Source organism: Asparagus officinalis, chromosome 1 (assembly GCF_001876935.1).
Source record: "Asparagus officinalis chromosome 1, Aspof.V1, whole genome shotgun sequence".
Taxonomy (NCBI): Eukaryota; Viridiplantae; Streptophyta; class Magnoliopsida; order Asparagales; family Asparagaceae; genus Asparagus; species Asparagus officinalis.
The window spans coordinates 113,960,371-113,976,439 of NC_033794.1; the positions used below are offsets into that span (position 1 = coordinate 113,960,371).

General features: G+C 36.3%; 2 protein-coding genes across 3 annotated transcripts in view; one reads left to right on the plus strand and one right to left on the minus strand.

The window, feature by feature from the left end:
* LOC109829063 (uncharacterized protein At1g26090, chloroplastic) lies at nucleotides 9,077-12,357 on the plus strand. 2 transcript variants are annotated; one of them, XM_020396134.1, is made up of 7 exons: nucleotides 9,077-9,353; nucleotides 10,082-10,225; nucleotides 10,337-10,411; nucleotides 10,527-10,714; nucleotides 10,806-10,971; nucleotides 11,075-11,476; nucleotides 11,948-12,357. In XM_020396134.1, exons 1-7 carry the CDS (start codon nucleotides 9,147-9,149, stop codon nucleotides 12,077-12,079), a joined length of 1,314 nt encoding a protein of 437 aa, XP_020251723.1. In that variant the 5' UTR covers nucleotides 9,077-9,146; the 3' UTR covers nucleotides 12,080-12,357. The 2 variants fall into 2 exon arrangements, with proteins under 2 accessions (XP_020251723.1, XP_020251724.1); XM_020396135.1 differs by having other exon boundaries at nucleotides 9,272-9,353; nucleotides 10,143-10,225.
* The window catches only part of LOC109829064 (GTP-binding protein BRASSINAZOLE INSENSITIVE PALE GREEN 2, chloroplastic), an 18,580-nt gene continuing 16,511 nt past the window's right edge, over nucleotides 14,001-16,069 (minus strand). The window contains exon 3 of the mRNA XM_020396136.1: nucleotides 14,001-14,545. Coding sequence (XP_020251725.1) covers nucleotides 14,198-14,545 — 348 coding nt within the window. The 3' untranslated portion in view covers nucleotides 14,001-14,197. The remainder of the gene's footprint in view (nucleotides 14,546-16,069) is intronic.

The window sequence follows — 16,069 nt, forward strand, 5'->3', positions numbered from 1 at the left end:
GGAATCGCGGTTGTATTTAGCGCATACAACAAGCCTTTAAACCCCTAGGTTACCCTAGTGGACGAGTTGTAGTCTCGTGAGGGTTTGCAGTGAATATACCCACAAAATTCGGTCAATCTTGCCAAATTAAAGAAGTCAGTAAATAACTAAATTCACTTGATAACTTTTAGATAATCTAATTGGAGCCAGTTATCACTCAAAAAAACATTTTTATATATAACTCTAAGGTATAATTTTAAGAAAATCTTCTCATTGTAGCAATACAAAACCAAACCAAACTTAGAAATTTAATTTAAAAGTTTTGAAAAGAACATGCTAACTCTTTGTTTTAAATAATTTTTAAGTTGCTTGATTTAAAATATTTTCCAAGACCATATATACAACTATAAAACATTTATTAGGTTTTTTTTTAACTCTTTCTTCCTTGGTGATTTTTTTCTACTTTAACGGGCTTTCTAAGTGACCATTTAACGAGTTTTGGGCCAATGGATCCCAACCCAAATGGGCTTAGGTCATTAAGTCTGGAAATACTCCTTGGGCTTAATTACTCGGTCAGCTTAGGCTTAATAAGATAGAATCACCTTGAATTAAAGAGTTTTTTTTTTGTGCCCATTTTTCGCACTCTACTCTTCTTTTGAATTTTTTTTTGTATATGTATATATATTTTGAAAATATGTAAATCAAGACACTTTGAAAAAATTATTTTCAACTCTAAGTTAAGCATGCAAAAATTTCATTATTTTAAATAAAAGTCCAAGTTAAGGCTTAAGTAAAGTATACTACTTTGAAAATCATTTCTTAAGAAATTTATTTAGAGTTATCATAAAAAGTGAACTTAAGTAAATAACCAACTAGGGATTAGAAAATTTCAAATTTATCAAATAAATCAATTATTACATAACTCTATTAATTTGGCAAGTGACAATATTTTTATAAAATTTTTTTTAAAAGAAAAAGGGAAAAATGTAACTAAAAATGTAAAATAAAGAGAAAAAAATAACTAATTCCCACCCCCACACCTAAATTTTGCATTGTCCTCAATGCAAACTTTATGATGCATAAAGTAAAGCAGATAAGAAGTGAAGCACTTACATTTGGTCCGCTGATAAAAATCTGCAATTACCTTTGGTCTGAGGAGGATGAAAACAAAAATTTATTCTTTTTTCTTTTTTTTCTTTTCTCTCTTTTTTTTCCTTTTTTTCTTCTTCTTTTTTTTTCTTTTTCCTTTTTTTTTTGAAAACTGAACAAGAAACTCTCACATGAGAGAAGAATAAATTCTTTTTATTATTCTGAAATAAACAAAATGAACAATGCAGAATGAAATATTCAACATGAAGAGTTCCTGTTCTACATTGACTCCTACCTTACTGTTAAAAATTCTTCCCCGGATTTTAAACAAATTCAGAATGATATAATTAATAATGTGAATTTCCAAGCATTTCGGGGTGTTCAGTAATTCGTGCAACAAGGTAAGGTAGGTATTATTGGTGTCATGCATTTTGTATTTCTTAATGAACTTAGACTCTTGTACCGTGAAGTTTTGTTTTCCAACAACCAATTCTTCTGTGAAGTTCTGAAAATTTGGTTGTTGATTATTCTCCAAGAATCTAAGTTCATCAAGAAAGAGTTCTTCAAAATTTAATTCAAAGCAGCAAATGTTTAACACAGTTTTATTATTCTCAAGGACCTGATCTGCTTCTTCTAAAAACTCTAACTCTTCATCAAAAAATTTCTCAAAACTCAAATCACACTCTTCTTCTTCTTCTTCTTCTGATCTTTCCTGAATGTAGTTTATTTCTAGAGGCTGATTATTTGGTTGGTCCCCTGGATTAAAAATGTTGAGATCAGCAGTCAAATTCCCAAAGGACAGTTTCATTTGACCAGTTCTACAGTTGATGAGAGCATTAGAAGTGGCTAAGAACGGTCGTCCTAAGATGACAGGTGTCTGTCCTTTGGGATTGGAAACAGGCTGTGTTTCCAAGACTACAAAATCTACTGGAAAAATAAAATCTCCAACCTTAATCAGAACATCCTCTAACTCACCCATGGGGACCTTAACAGATCTATCAGCCAACTGTAAGGTGCATTTGGTTGGGTTCAGTACACCTAGACCCAATTGCTGATAGACTGGATATGGAAGCAAATTGACACTGGCCCCTAAGTCTAAAAGCGCCTTATCAATGTGAGTATTACCAATGATACATGAAATGATGGGGGAACCTGGATCTTTACGTTTCAAATGTATGGGATTTGATAGTATTTCACTGATATTGGCGGCTAAAAAGACTTTCTTTGGGACATTTATTCTCCTCTTCTTAGTGCACAATTCTTTTAAAAATTTAGCATAAGATGGAATTTGTTCAATTGCATCTAAGAGAGGAATGTTGACCTTAACCTGCTTGAATGTTTCTAGGATCTTCTCTTCCTGAGGAGAGTGTTTCCTAGACCTGAGTCTATCTGGAAAGGGAGCAACCGGTCTAAATCTATCAAAAGCAGGCTCAGGTTCGGGTTCAGGTTCTTGGTCATCTGAGGGGAGTGATTGTTGAATAGATTCATCAGAAGGAGAAGGAGAAGGAATTTGTACAGGATCAAGAGTTTGACTTGGCGGAGTTCTCACTTGATTATCGACCTGTCTACCTGACCGAAGTGAATGGATTGCATTCACTTGAGCTTCATAGGATGAACTGCATCCTGTGTTATTAGGGTTGACCACGGGTTGACTCGGAAATTTTCCTTTCTCTCTTTCACTCACGGCACTAGCTAGTTGACCAAGTTGGGATTCTAATCTAGCTATAGCTTGAGTGTTGGAGTTGAGCATTTGTCCGGTTGATTGCATGAAGGAATTCAACGTGCTAGATGTTTGAGTCAACATATTCGTGGTTTGAGTAGAGGCCTTAATTATGGTTTCTAAACCCCTTTCCAAGACATTGAGACGTTTATCTTGATCTGGATTGTGAGGAGTTTGAATTACAGCTTGATGAGGAGGAGACTGATTTTGATACGGCAGATTGGGTTGTTGAAATTGTGAATGAGAATTGAATGGAACTGTGTTTCCCCTAGGAAAATGTTGGGTCGAAGCGGGAGTGAAGTTTTGAGTTCCGGGAGAATTTCCTTGATTCCATGCAAAGTTGGGATGATTTCTCCAACCTGGATTGTAGGTTGGAGAAAATGGATCATTTCTAGGGTGCTGGAATGCAGCGTTCATCTGTTCTATTGCGTTGTTATTTCCTAGGAGAGGGCATTCCTCTGAAACGTGGGTAGGAGACTGACAATTATGACATCCTGGGAAAGAAACATGATTGAGTTGAGCTGGAGCTCGTTCCTTAATTTCTAAGGCTTCTAACCTCCGCAGAATTGTCGCCATCTTCGCTTCAGAAGCAATGTTTGACTCCAAGGAAAGACCACTAGACTTAGAATGGGGAACTGATGAAACCCTGTCATCACAGTGTTCCCATTGCATTGTTTTTTCAGAAAGACTCTCTAAAAACTCCCACGCTTCATCAGCGTTTTTTCTCATAAAATCCCCGTGGCACATTGATTCTAAGGAAGTTTTTGCAGAATAATCTAATCCTTCATAAACTATTTGGCACAATCGCCATTTCTCTAAACCGTGATGAGGACATTGGATGAGAAGATCTTTAAATCGGTCAAAATACTTCCAAAAAGGTTCTCCCGGGATAATTTTAAAGTTTTGAATGTTGTTCCTAAGCTTTACCGTTTTATGAATAGGGAAAATTTTCTTAAGAAAAACGGTGACAAATTCATCCCAAGTTGAGATGGAATTTGTTGGTAAGCTGTACAGCCATTTTTTAGCTTTATCCTTAAGAGCAAATGGAATAAATCTAAGCTTAACCGCATCTTCATTTAATTCTCTCATTTTAATCATAATACACACTTCCTCAAATTCCGAAATAAAAATATATGCATCTTCTGTTTCATTACCAAGGAATTTGGGAAGCATGTTTATGTATTGCGGTCTAAGCTCAAAATTTATTCCATTTGTTTCGGGGAGCCTAATGCACGAAGGGATTGCATTCCTAATGGGATAGCACATATCCTGAAGAACTGGTTGATTTGCCATTTCTTGGATTGGTTCAACACGGATTAAACGATGAGAATTATCCCGAACCCAAATTTGCATACACCAAATTTTTTTTTTAAAATTAGTTTTTTTTAGGAAAGAAAGAAAGAAAATTAGTTTTTTTTTATGAGAAGATAAAGGAAAAGAAAAATCCTAACTAAAACAAATCAAAGCAATCACTTTTTAATCAACTCTAATTCTAGGGTTTAGCCTAACTCCACTAGACCAGCTCCTAACCAAAAACTCCTACAGTGAAAAGATCAAAGTTTTACCCAGGTAGTTAGCCAGGTAAGGATAGTACTAGAGGGTGATCAAAGATCAATTAAGTACCTCTTTCCTTGCGGAGCGCTTTACGCAACCCCTAAACCTTGCCTTAGACACCAACTAATCTGAGAAAACTTAAACCGGTTCACTTAAGGATTTCTTGTTCCTTATTGAGCTCGAATCCTTAGGGGCCAACGTCTAATGAGTTTTATTAGGCTTGGGTGGTGTAGTGAGGAATTAGTGATTTTTGGGCTAAGGAAAGGGTGATGAAATCCCTCACCTTATCTTGATTATGGGGTTTTGCCCTTAAAAATATTTTTAAGTGTGTGCCAAATCAAGATGCTCAAATCACTTGGTGAATTCCTATACTATATGAAATGCAACCCTATGAAATAAAAGCAACTAAAAAGGATGGAAAAGAATTTTTTTTTTAATTAGGGTTAACAATCAAACAAATGAGAAGGGGGGATTTGTTTAAATTTATTATCTTGTTAGTAAATGTCAAAGTTAATGGTGAATTTTATTATGGTCAACAAAAATAAAATCTCTTTTTTTTAAGTCCTAATTGTCTCTAATTGTGAAGAAGTAGCTAAAGGGTGGAATTAAAAACTAGAAAGAGGACTTACCTGAAAGCAAATCTTCAAATCCTAGCTCTCCAATCCGTGATCTTCATACCGATTAGTTCTCTAGTTGATTATCCTAACATGAACATTTTAAGTACAAGAGAATAATTCATACAATATAAAAGAAATTAGACTAGTTTCATACAATTCTAAGATTCCTACAAGAATTAAATTCACATCTTAAGAAATAAAAACAAGAAAAAGAAGACTAATTACAAAATTAAAAAGAAAAGAAAAATCTAAACTATGAACAAGAAATAAATCTAATTACAAAGAAAATAAAAATCTAAACTACAAAATAAATTGCAGAAATTAAATGCAAGAAAAATAAATCTACTCTACAAATTAAAGTGCAAAAAGAAAATAAAAAAGACAAGAAAGTAAATCTATACTACAAGCATGAATTTAAATCTAACTAATAAGCAATAATAAAGAAATTACTAAAAAGAAATAAAAGAGAAAAGAAATGCAAACCTTCAAATTGCTCTTCATCTCCATCCTCATCATTCAACAAGAGGAGAAAGAACAAATTTAAAGAGGAAAAAATTATTTTTATTAATTGCAACTAAAGTTACAATTTTTGGAAGGCCTTCTCAATTAAGAGTAGCCCTCCTCTCCAAAAGGAGTTACAAAAATTTTCACCCCCTTAACCCCTCACTCTCTACCCCTATTTATAGTAATCTTCAATGAATATGAGCCATTGGATTTGTCTTGAGCCCCAAGCCACAATCTCCACCTTTGAATTTGCTTTTTGTTCTTCTCTAGCCCAAATATAGGAGGCCCATATGATTCATTTGATTTTCAAAAGAAAAATGAAAATCCAATCACCAAAGTCTGGCCCATTTCTTTAGTAAAATGATTTTGATTTTCAAAATCACAAGTCCGGTCCTCATTTGGTCCAAGAAAAACCAAAGTCTGGCCCATTTCTCCATTAAAATGATTTTGATTTTCAAAATATACAGCAGCTTGTCCGGTCCCAATTGAATCCAGCAGTCCGGTCCCAATTGATTTTCATTGATTTTCAAAAGAAAATTGAAGAGCTTCAAGCAAAGTCCACAACTGTAGCCCATGTCCCCTTGTGCACATGTGATTTTCAAAACAACACCAAGTCCGGCCCATGCACACATTAATTCTCTCAAGCCTATCAAGTCCGGCCTTCATGTGATGAAAATAAACACTGCAGCAATCAATATTGGAAGTCTGGCCCAATTGAAACTTCATTTGATTTTCACAAAAAAAAAAATGAAAAAGCAAGTCCATATCCGGCCCACACATTTATTTCTTGTGACCAAGTTGCAGCAACCAAAAAAAATCAAACCAACTCCGGTCTTGATGCAGCACAAATCAAATTCGGTCATTTGGGGACTTCATGGGTGTAATTATTTGTTGATGGGCTTGGGCCTTCAAGCTCATTTGAGAATAAAGAGGACTTTGCTTCTTTTGGACATTTTGGCTTTTGGCTTCAATTGATCATTTTCTTCACTTGCTTGACGGGCTTCATGCTCTTTAGGCTTCTAAAATGCTACAAAATAGAGAAGAGAGATTTTGAGGGGTTTTTACATTTAATAATATTTATTTATATTTTCATTCAATTATGTGGAAACTAATCTAACAACAATTATTAATGGTATATTTATTCATGTAAAATAGATAATGAGGATATAAAATTATAATAAAAAATATGATTATCACATAAAAAATTATATAAATACAAAAGAATTGATTTTTAGCATTGTACCTCCATAAATCAACCAAGATCTTGTCGTGTTTTCCCTTTTGTTCGAAGGCTAGGGTTTCAATCAGTGTCAGACAGCGCAAATGCGATCCAAACAGACCCAAAAGGTGGACGACTCAGGCAGGCCCGGTTCTGGGGCTGTGCAGAGTGTGCGATCGCACCGGGCCCCTTGAGATTGGGGGCCCCAAAAAAATTTTAAGTCGTCACTCCTCAAATCCCGCGAATCACTCTCTTGTGCTTCCCCCATTGATTCCCTCAAATCCCGCTCCTCAATCCTCATCAAAAGAAAACCCATCTCCTAGACTCCTTCAATTCCCAGATCCCTCCCTCCTCCTCTTCCCTAACACTCCTCCCAAGTCCCAACTCCCATGTCCCCTCTTGCTCAGCCCCAAGCCTCCTCCGCTCAACGCCCGCGACTGCACCGCCTCGAGTCGCTGTCTCGACCTCCGCCCGAGCCCGCACCGCACAAGTCACAACCCTACCTCACCGCCCTCCGAGGCTCCGACCAACTCCCCGCCAAGCTCCCCTCAGCTCAGGGCCTCAGGCGGTTCGCTATTTATACCCGCCCTTCCGCCCTCGTCATTCTCCGACCAAAGAATTCCAAAGCGAGAAATAAAAATCACATCCCCCCTCCTCCCAAGATCTTGAATCTTGATCCGATCCAAGGTAATCTTTTTCTTAGTTTTCATTAATAGATTGTTGTTTCCATTGCGATTCTTGTAGAGTTTCACTTAATGCTTAATTTGCTCGAGGAATTTGGGAATAATTTTCAATAGAATCCAATTTGGGCCTCTTTTGAAGCTTTTTGTGGGTTAACTTCAAAAGGAAAATGTGGGAATTTTTTCATTAATAGATTGTTGTTTCCATAAGTAGCAGTAGAAACAAATAGTTTTCATCTTATTCTTATAAATAAATATAGAGGGTTCAATGATGACAAGCTCTACAAAAAATTAAGAGCAGACGGCACATGATCAAAATAAGCTTGCTTAATCAAAACAAAAACATTTATTACAACAGTTCTATAGTTGTCATACATAGCTTAATGAGGATTAGATGAAAGCAGGAATCATAGAGAGGAAGGTCGTCAAGAAGAACAAATCAGGAACAAATGAATTCATTTGCATCACGGAAGTTCACTGTTTACAAAGAAATGACAGAACTTTGTCCCTGGTTCCAGCAGAATTTCTTGATGCTGTCACATTTATAAATTATAAGTACATGTAAAATTGAGCATTTTGCTGAGTTTTCACAAAAACATTTCAGAAAGATTTGATGTGATATCCCATCTTTGTAATCTTCTAATGTAGAACCTGACATGGGCATCATTTTTTTCTTTGTTTTTTTCAGTGAATTTGATAAAGCGAAAATGGCTGACATGGGTGAAAGATCATTTCAAGGTGAGTTCTTCAAGTTCTCTCTACTTCATTAGGTTTTTTGAGGATTATAGAGAAGTTGGGCTCAGAGGATTATATAGAAGTTGGGCTCACACAAGCTATGACAATTGCTAAAGAAATTGGTACTGAAATAGAAATTGATTCTGTATTTCAATTAAAACGTCAAATCCGTAGAAAAAGACAATTTGATGAGAATGTTAATGAGGAGACAACACAATCAGCTTAAGAATCTTTTAGAATCAATTATTTTTTGTATATTGTAGATCAAGTAATTGGTTCACTAAAGAAAAGGTTTGAGCAATATAAAGTATATGAAGAAATTTATTAATATTTTGTATATAGAGAATGACCATGTGTTTACTTTTCGCATAGGGCCCCTAAAATCTCAGAACCGGCCCTGGACTCAGGGGTAGGAGGTGTGGTGGTGGAGGGCAAGGGGGAGCAGGGCGTCGTCGGCGAGGACAGCGATGTCGACGCCGAAGAGGGAGTGGGGGGACGGGAGGCCGCAGCGGGAGAATAGGCTGAACCCTAGATTGGAAGGCAGGAGGGAAGGAGGAGGTCGAAATTCTTTGTTGATTCGGGCGGGAGGGAGAGAAGGGCGGGAGCGGGAGAGAGGGGCGGGAGCAGGAGAGAGGGGTAACCAGAACGAGAATGGAAGGGGAAGAGCAATCAGTGATTTTTGTACGGGAGAGAGAAAAGAGGAGTTTTCCGCTGTAATCAGGGGTTTTTGAGCGGAAAATGGAAAGGCGAAAAAGCTGTCAGTTTGCCGTCTCTTTTCTTCACTTTTTTTTTCTTTTTAACGAAGCAAACATCCGATTGTGAGGGAAAGTAACAAATTCACCCTGTGTCAGTTTTCCTAAAGGCCATTTTCCTTCATTTTCTGCATTTTTTGGCCGAAACAAACGGGCCCTAATGTAAAAAGCCCATTTGAAAATTGTGAACCGCAGACTCTCTTTTTTGCTTCCGAGCGGTAACGTTCCCGCCCGGTGATCCTAACGATCCCGAAGTCCCCTCGCGCTCATTCACATCCGCTCTTCTAAACTTCTATCATGGCGCTCTTCACCCTAACTCCTCTCTTCACCCATCAAAACCCTAACCCTAACCCCCAAATCCGTGCTAAAAATCCCAAATTTAGAAGCATTCGAGCTTCTGTAAGGGCCAATTCGGGCGATTCTCCTCCGGATTCGACGAGGCTGGTCACTTTTTTAGGCAAGGGAGGCTCTGGAAAGACCACCGCAGCAGTTCTCGCTGCCAAGGTGAGTTTTTTGGAAGTCTTCGATTGGTGAAAGATTTGAAGTATTAGGGCAAGAAATTGAAGAATGTGGATAGAAATCCCCAAAGTACCATACTATTGTTTTTGCATTATTACGAGTAGTGATAACTGTACAGCAAAAATTATACTAAGTACTCCCACAAACAAAAAAGTAGAACCCACACGTCTGTTAGTGGTAGTACAAAAATAGTATGAAGCTTGTAGTACAATTATCATTTCTATGTAGGATAAGTCGAACAATACTGCAAATCTTATATACTACTCTCATTCGAAAATATACAAGCATGTGGGATCCTTCTTCATGAATTTCTATAATTGACCAATGTGTTCTTATTTTTGAAGATATTATTTAAGCCCTATAGTAGTTACTAGTAAGTTGGTATGGGAATTATAGGTGTAGTTAGCATAACTCTAATAATGTAGCATCCTTAGTCCCAAGTCTGAAGTTTTCTGCACTTGAATACATGTGCGCATGTACATTAGTACATACACCCACTGTTATTGATAAATCTAAGCCTATCTATTTCATGATATAATCCTTATTATTTTTCCTCTTTTTTGGTTAATGCGGAATTATGTTATCGTGAAGTCTTGTTAACGTCTTGTGAAAGATTGGCTTCCCAAAGTTCGCCTTTTTTATGAATGGTTCCATCGTTTGTTTGTTCTGTATATGTTAACTGAAGGATTGTTCACCTTATTTATGTCGATTAGTATTATGCAAAGGAAGGATTACGTACATGCTTAGTTATACATTCTCAAGACCCTACTGCAGAGCAACTCATCGGTTGTAAGATTGGGGCTTCTCCGAGAATGTATTCTGACAACTTCTCCGCTGTTCGATTGGAAACCAGTAAAGTAATTCATCTTCCTTATTTTTATTCTGTTAAAGTGCATTTTGATTGTTTTGTTGAAATCATCCTGAAACAATTTTGACTCTCTCTGTATCATTCTTCTTCTGAAGTATAGATGCTTCTTGAGCCTCTTGAGCGGGTAAAGAAAGTGGATGCCCGTCTAAATTTGACTCAAGGGATTCTCGAAGGGGTGGGTATGTAAGAAATAAACTGAATTGCTTACTGAATGTAGCCATCTTTTTCAGAGTTGTAAAGAAAAGACATGCATATAATGATGTTTTTGTTTTTATTTGTTTAAAAAATAGGTTGTGGGAGAAGAACTTGGGGTCTTGCCTGGTATGGATTCCATTCTCTCGGCATTAGCACTAGAGAAATTGGTGAGTTTTCTTCCCAGTGAAAGATATAGTACAAAAAGAGAGTTCGATATTGTTGTCTATGACGGCATTAGTACTGAGGATACACTGAGGCTGATTGGAGCAACTGAAAGAGCCAAGTGAAGATTTCCGTCTCATCTCTTTTCTCATCTCTTTTTTTACACATACTGATGGACTCAGTTGACAGTAGCATCTTTAATTGTCTGCTAGATGGTATTTGAAATATATACGAAGCATGGCTGAGAAGACCGACATTGGAAGAGTGACTTCTCCTTCTTTATTGAAACTAGCATATGAATCAGCAAGGTCAAATTATGGGTCCAGTGACGGGAAAACAAGCACGGATATATGGAGTGATATCGAACAAATCCTAGAGGTGGTGTCTTGTAGATTGTTTCAAGCATTCATATGTAACTTTCATTTATGTGAAACTCTTTTTTTATAGCTTCTCAGATGATTGTCGACTTTTATGAATGCAGAAGGCATCTGTCTCCTTTGGTGATTCATCAAAGATTGGATGCTATCTTGTAATAGATCCAAGTAGACCAGTGTCATTAATATCTGCATTGCGTTACTGGGGTTGTGCAATCCAAGCTGGAACTCAAATTTGTGGTGCATTTGGGTTTGCTTCACAATCTTCTATGGCTAAAGAGGAAGTTGCTGAGAAGATCTCACCCTTAGACTATGCACTTGTGCCGTATTTCACCGCAGATTCTTCTATGGATTGGGATGCAATCCTCAATTCCCTAAGCTTAGATGCAAAACAAATGTTTCGTTCTGCGAATAATCCTAATCAAGCATCAGTTAAATTTGATTCCACTAAAAAGTCAGTGACTCTTTTCATGCCAGGCTTTGACAAGTCGGAAGTAAAGCTATATCAGGTATTAAGACCAATATCTTTTCTAATTAGTTTATGTTTCCTTTTTTTAACCATTTGCCAGCATGATCACTTGATGAGATGCCATCAATGTCTCTTGCTATAGGGCGAACCTTGTTTCAAATCACTAGATAATGTGCAATCGCATCCCTAAAAATTTACAAATCGCATATAAGCCCTTGTAATATTTACAACCAGCCCCCCTTAAAATGTAAAATTTAAAACTATCTAAAAACACTAAATAAGTTAATAGCAAATTGAATTGGCCCATTTAAAGTGTATTGAGCGCATTCCCATTAGGTACTATAATTTTATAATATTAAAATTTTCTGGATCCAACATTGGCCACCCTTACCACCACCAACAGGAAAACCAACCTATGAGGGAAAAATTGAAATAATTACTCATGAGGGTTATTTTAATTTTCCTGCTAGCATTACGTTGATTTAATCTTTTGTTGTTCTTTCACTTACAGTATAGAGGAGGCTCAGAGCTACTGGTAGAAGCTGGTGATCAAAGAAGAATCATTCGATTGCCTGCTGGCATGCAAGGTAAGGTTGGAGGTGCCAAATTCATCGATAGAAACCTTGTCGTAACATTGCGATAATGCATTTTTTTTCCCTACCTCGTGTTTGTGGACAAAGATTCTAGAGAGTACCTTATATAGAGGAAAAACCATTCCCTCTTGTTGTACTTCTTTTTGAGGGAAAAAAGGAACTTTCTGATCTGAACTTCTGTTCTAAAGTGGAGGGGTAATATCAAGTCATTTAGGAGTTTTATAGTGTGCGATTCTTGTAGTAAACGTCTACGGTTATCACATGAACGTATTGAAGATGAGGCAACTTCTTTTGCCGTCAATTGAAGAATGAAGTTCAATGTTTATTCTGAGCTGCAATGCGATCAGCTTTATGGTTTTCTTTTAGAAGATAATTCCTGTCAAAGTAGACACTAGTTCCGATTTTATTTTATTTTTTTCTACAAAAGGTTTTGTGGACTGAAATAGAACACATAGATTTTTCCATCCCTTCCTTCTTGCAGTTAAAAAAAAAAACAGCTGTAAAAGTTGAGGTAAACGATTTATGGTCATATAGTAGTTTTCGTAACGCTAATTAGTTCTACTTTTTACCCAAAAGAGCTACATATCTTTTGGCTACTGTACATGTGAACATGATGCAATTTTGAAATTTACCAAATTGAGCATTTCACCAGTGAATCGAGCATGGTTTTATATATCACTCCTGATTCCATATTAGTTTGCTCCTTATTGTAAAAAAAAAAAACTATGTTTATGATGTTTTTATGATGTTCTTAGCTGAGGGTAAGTTTTAGATAATATTAGGGGGGACAATAACAGTAGGGAGACTGATCCTACTGCAATAATAACTTACGACCTTTGAGCTTGACCTGACATGCTGATACTTACCACCACTGAGACCCTAATCAATCTAACATGGACGCCTACCTAACTAAGATATCGGATACTTGCAAAGAATTGAACAAAAGAGAGATTCAAGTCTTGCACATATTTGACACCGAAGGATAGTGATCTTATCATCTGATCCAATTTTTTCCCCAAAATTTTATAGACATTAGGTACGATGTCTGCATTTCTACATCATTCGGGTCATTTTTGATGAGCAACCGCATAATGGCTACTCAAAAACTCTTCCATTCCTCATGTACTGTGAGATGTAGCCATTTATAGTCTCTAGACTGTTACTGTTACTGTTACTAGTACTTCTTTCTGAGCTCTACAAATCGCCGGGGGTGGGGGGATAAATAAATTACTTTGCGGTCATTCGTTTTAACTGGAAACCTGACTAAATTTCCTCAAACCTGACTAAATTTCCCTCTAAATTGCGGGGAACAAAGCGATTCATCTTCAAGCGATGACAACATTGAAATAATCTTTCGTCGTCTAGAATTCAGAGGATGCCAGAATGAAAGTAGAGGATGTAATTGCTCATAAAATGCTTGGATGATATAAATAGCTGTAACCCCATAAAACATGGGACGTACCTGCGATTAACCCTTCTCAACATAGAGAAGAAAACTGGCCATGGAACTCATTTTACGCATCTCTAGCGTCCATTTTATTACTGGTTGACTCACGTCGTATAGTAATACGACCCGTCTCTTTAGGACTCGCTTTAGCGTCTCCAAACAACTTTTGAATCCAAAGAATGTTTGTTTTTCTAGGGTTTCTTGCAGATACAATCCCCTTATGGTCATTAAACTTTTTATTACCTTTTAAACCCCCTGATCCTCAAATGACGTTACTCTTTTACCATCAATTTTAGTCCGTCTCCTGGCTAGATTAAGAACAAAAACTATCATCTCATGAGTCCCACGTGATTACCTCCAGCATAACTTGGGAAATAATGTTTCAAGGAGATGTGAGTGCTGACGCAATAACTTACAATTATTGGAGACGATTTGAATCCATAAGCAGGTACACCTACGCAGTGCAAGATGTGCAGCTGCAGTTAACCATTTATATGTTCAACTTTAATGCATCAGTTACAAACTATGGAAATGACATTTATGCCGTTTAAATCTTTGTCTTTAACCTAATAATAACATATCATCTCATCACATCTTCATTTATGGGGAATTTGTCCCTCAAAATAAGCCACGCACATAAAAATGAGGTACAACAACAAAATTTTCAAACTACATAGCTAGCAAAAGAACACAAATACAGTTACATACGCAACTCACCATGCTATTGGCTGAGGGCTACCCCCGTTAAATTTGTCTCCTCCATCTTCTTCGCTTTGGCCCCAATCTTACTCTGATTACCAATGAAATCAGATATCGCCTTTGGTAATAAAAACCCAGGTCTTTCAAGAAATGGAGCTCTATCAAGAACCAGAGGCTCTCTCTGAGTTACTTCAACACCATCAAAAGTCCACAGAGTCAAAGTGGCTTCCCCTTTCATCCCCAAAGAAAACCATCCAAGCCCGGAGATTGCAATGTCTATACTATTCACATCCCAGCTCACACCCGATACTTTGATCTCTTTAGGTTTCCATTCACCTAGTTCAGATACTCGGTCCCAAGAAATGGGTGGCTAAAATACCCGAAAAATGGACAAAGATTAAACTTCATTAGAGCTTTGGGGCATATGTTTTACCCTAAAGTTTACACCTTTCCTAACTTTAATATCCCCCAAAAGTTCTTTTTTATATAATTTGATAGCGTAAAGTCTACAACTTTTTAACATTGATACTCCGAAGTTAAAAATGTGTAAATTTTCTGGCACCGAAGCTTAACAATGTGGTGCTGAAGCACATATATTCCAGAACTCACGATTTTCGTGGGCTATAAGCTATGTTGTTGTTCATTTCCATTTATTTCGACCCATTAGCATTAAATATGCATACCTCAAGTTCATTTCTATCTAACATCCATGAAATTTGTTCCCACATATGCATGAATTTCATAAGCTACAACCCCACAAATTTTTGTTCTTTTTCATTTGTTTCAACTTAATGGCAATTAGATATGTGTACCTTAAAATTCACAATTTTCATGGGCTAACCCACAAATTTTACCCATTTTCATTTTTTTCAACCGAATGGCAAATGATTATACATACTTCTATACGCGACTTTATAAGCTGTAACCCAGAATTTTGTCAATTTTAGTTTGTTTTGTACCAATGACAAGTAAACATACTTCAAACTTCGTGAATTTCATGAGATTATAATCTATGAATATTGTCCACTTTGTTCGTTTTGATCCAATTGCAATAAAGTAGCATGTTAAAATTTGTGATTTCATGGACCTACAATTTTTGTCCATTTCCATTTGTTTCGACCCAACAACAATGAAGTAATGTGTTCTTAAAATTTCGTGAATTTCAAAAGCTATAGCCTACGTTTTTTGCCCATATTCGCTTGTTTCATCTTCATGGCAATGAAATACACGTACTTCAAATTTGCAATTTTCATAGGTTACAAGCCACGTTGTTTGTCAATTTTTATTTGGTACTACACAATGGCAAATAAGTAAACACACTTAAATATTCACAATTTTTATGAGCTATAATCTACGAAATTTTTTCATTTTCATTTTCATTTGTTTCAACCAAATAATAATTAAGTAAATAATTTTAAATTCACAATTTCATGAGTAATCCATGAAATTTGTCCATTTATGTTTTTTTCGATCAATGGAAATTTAAATATGAAAACTTCAAAATTCAAAATTTTCATGGGCTATATATCCAATGATGATGCCCATTTTCATTCATTTTAACCCACTGGTAATGAAGTTAGGGTATTTAAAATTTGTGATTTCATGGATTGAATTTTGTCCATTTTCATTCGTTTCTACCAATGGTAATGAAGTATTGTAATAAAATATTCGTCATTTCATAAGCTATAACACTTGTCCATTTTCCTCTGGTTTGACCGATAACAATTAAGTATGCAAATTGAAATTTTATATTTTTATAGGCTATAACTGACAACTTTGATTTATTTTTGTTAATATCGACCTAATGGCAACGAATTATGCATACTTCATGATTCCCGATTTTCATAAGGTTATAGCCTACGATTTTGTCCATTTTCCTTGGATACTACTAATG

Excerpts from the sequence above, each read along its gene's own strand:
- LOC109829063 (XM_020396134.1), top strand. The coding sequence starts at position 9,147 with ATGGCGCTCTTCACCCTAACTCCTCTCTTCACCCATCAAAACCCTAAC. Across the intron at positions 10,226-10,336 it reads TTCGATTGGAAACCAGTAAA|ATGCTTCTTGAGCCTCTTGA; the intron begins GTAATTCATCTT and ends TCTGAAGTATAG. Across the intron at positions 10,972-11,074 it reads ATATCGAACAAATCCTAGAG|AAGGCATCTGTCTCCTTTGG; the intron begins GTGGTGTCTTGT and ends TTATGAATGCAG.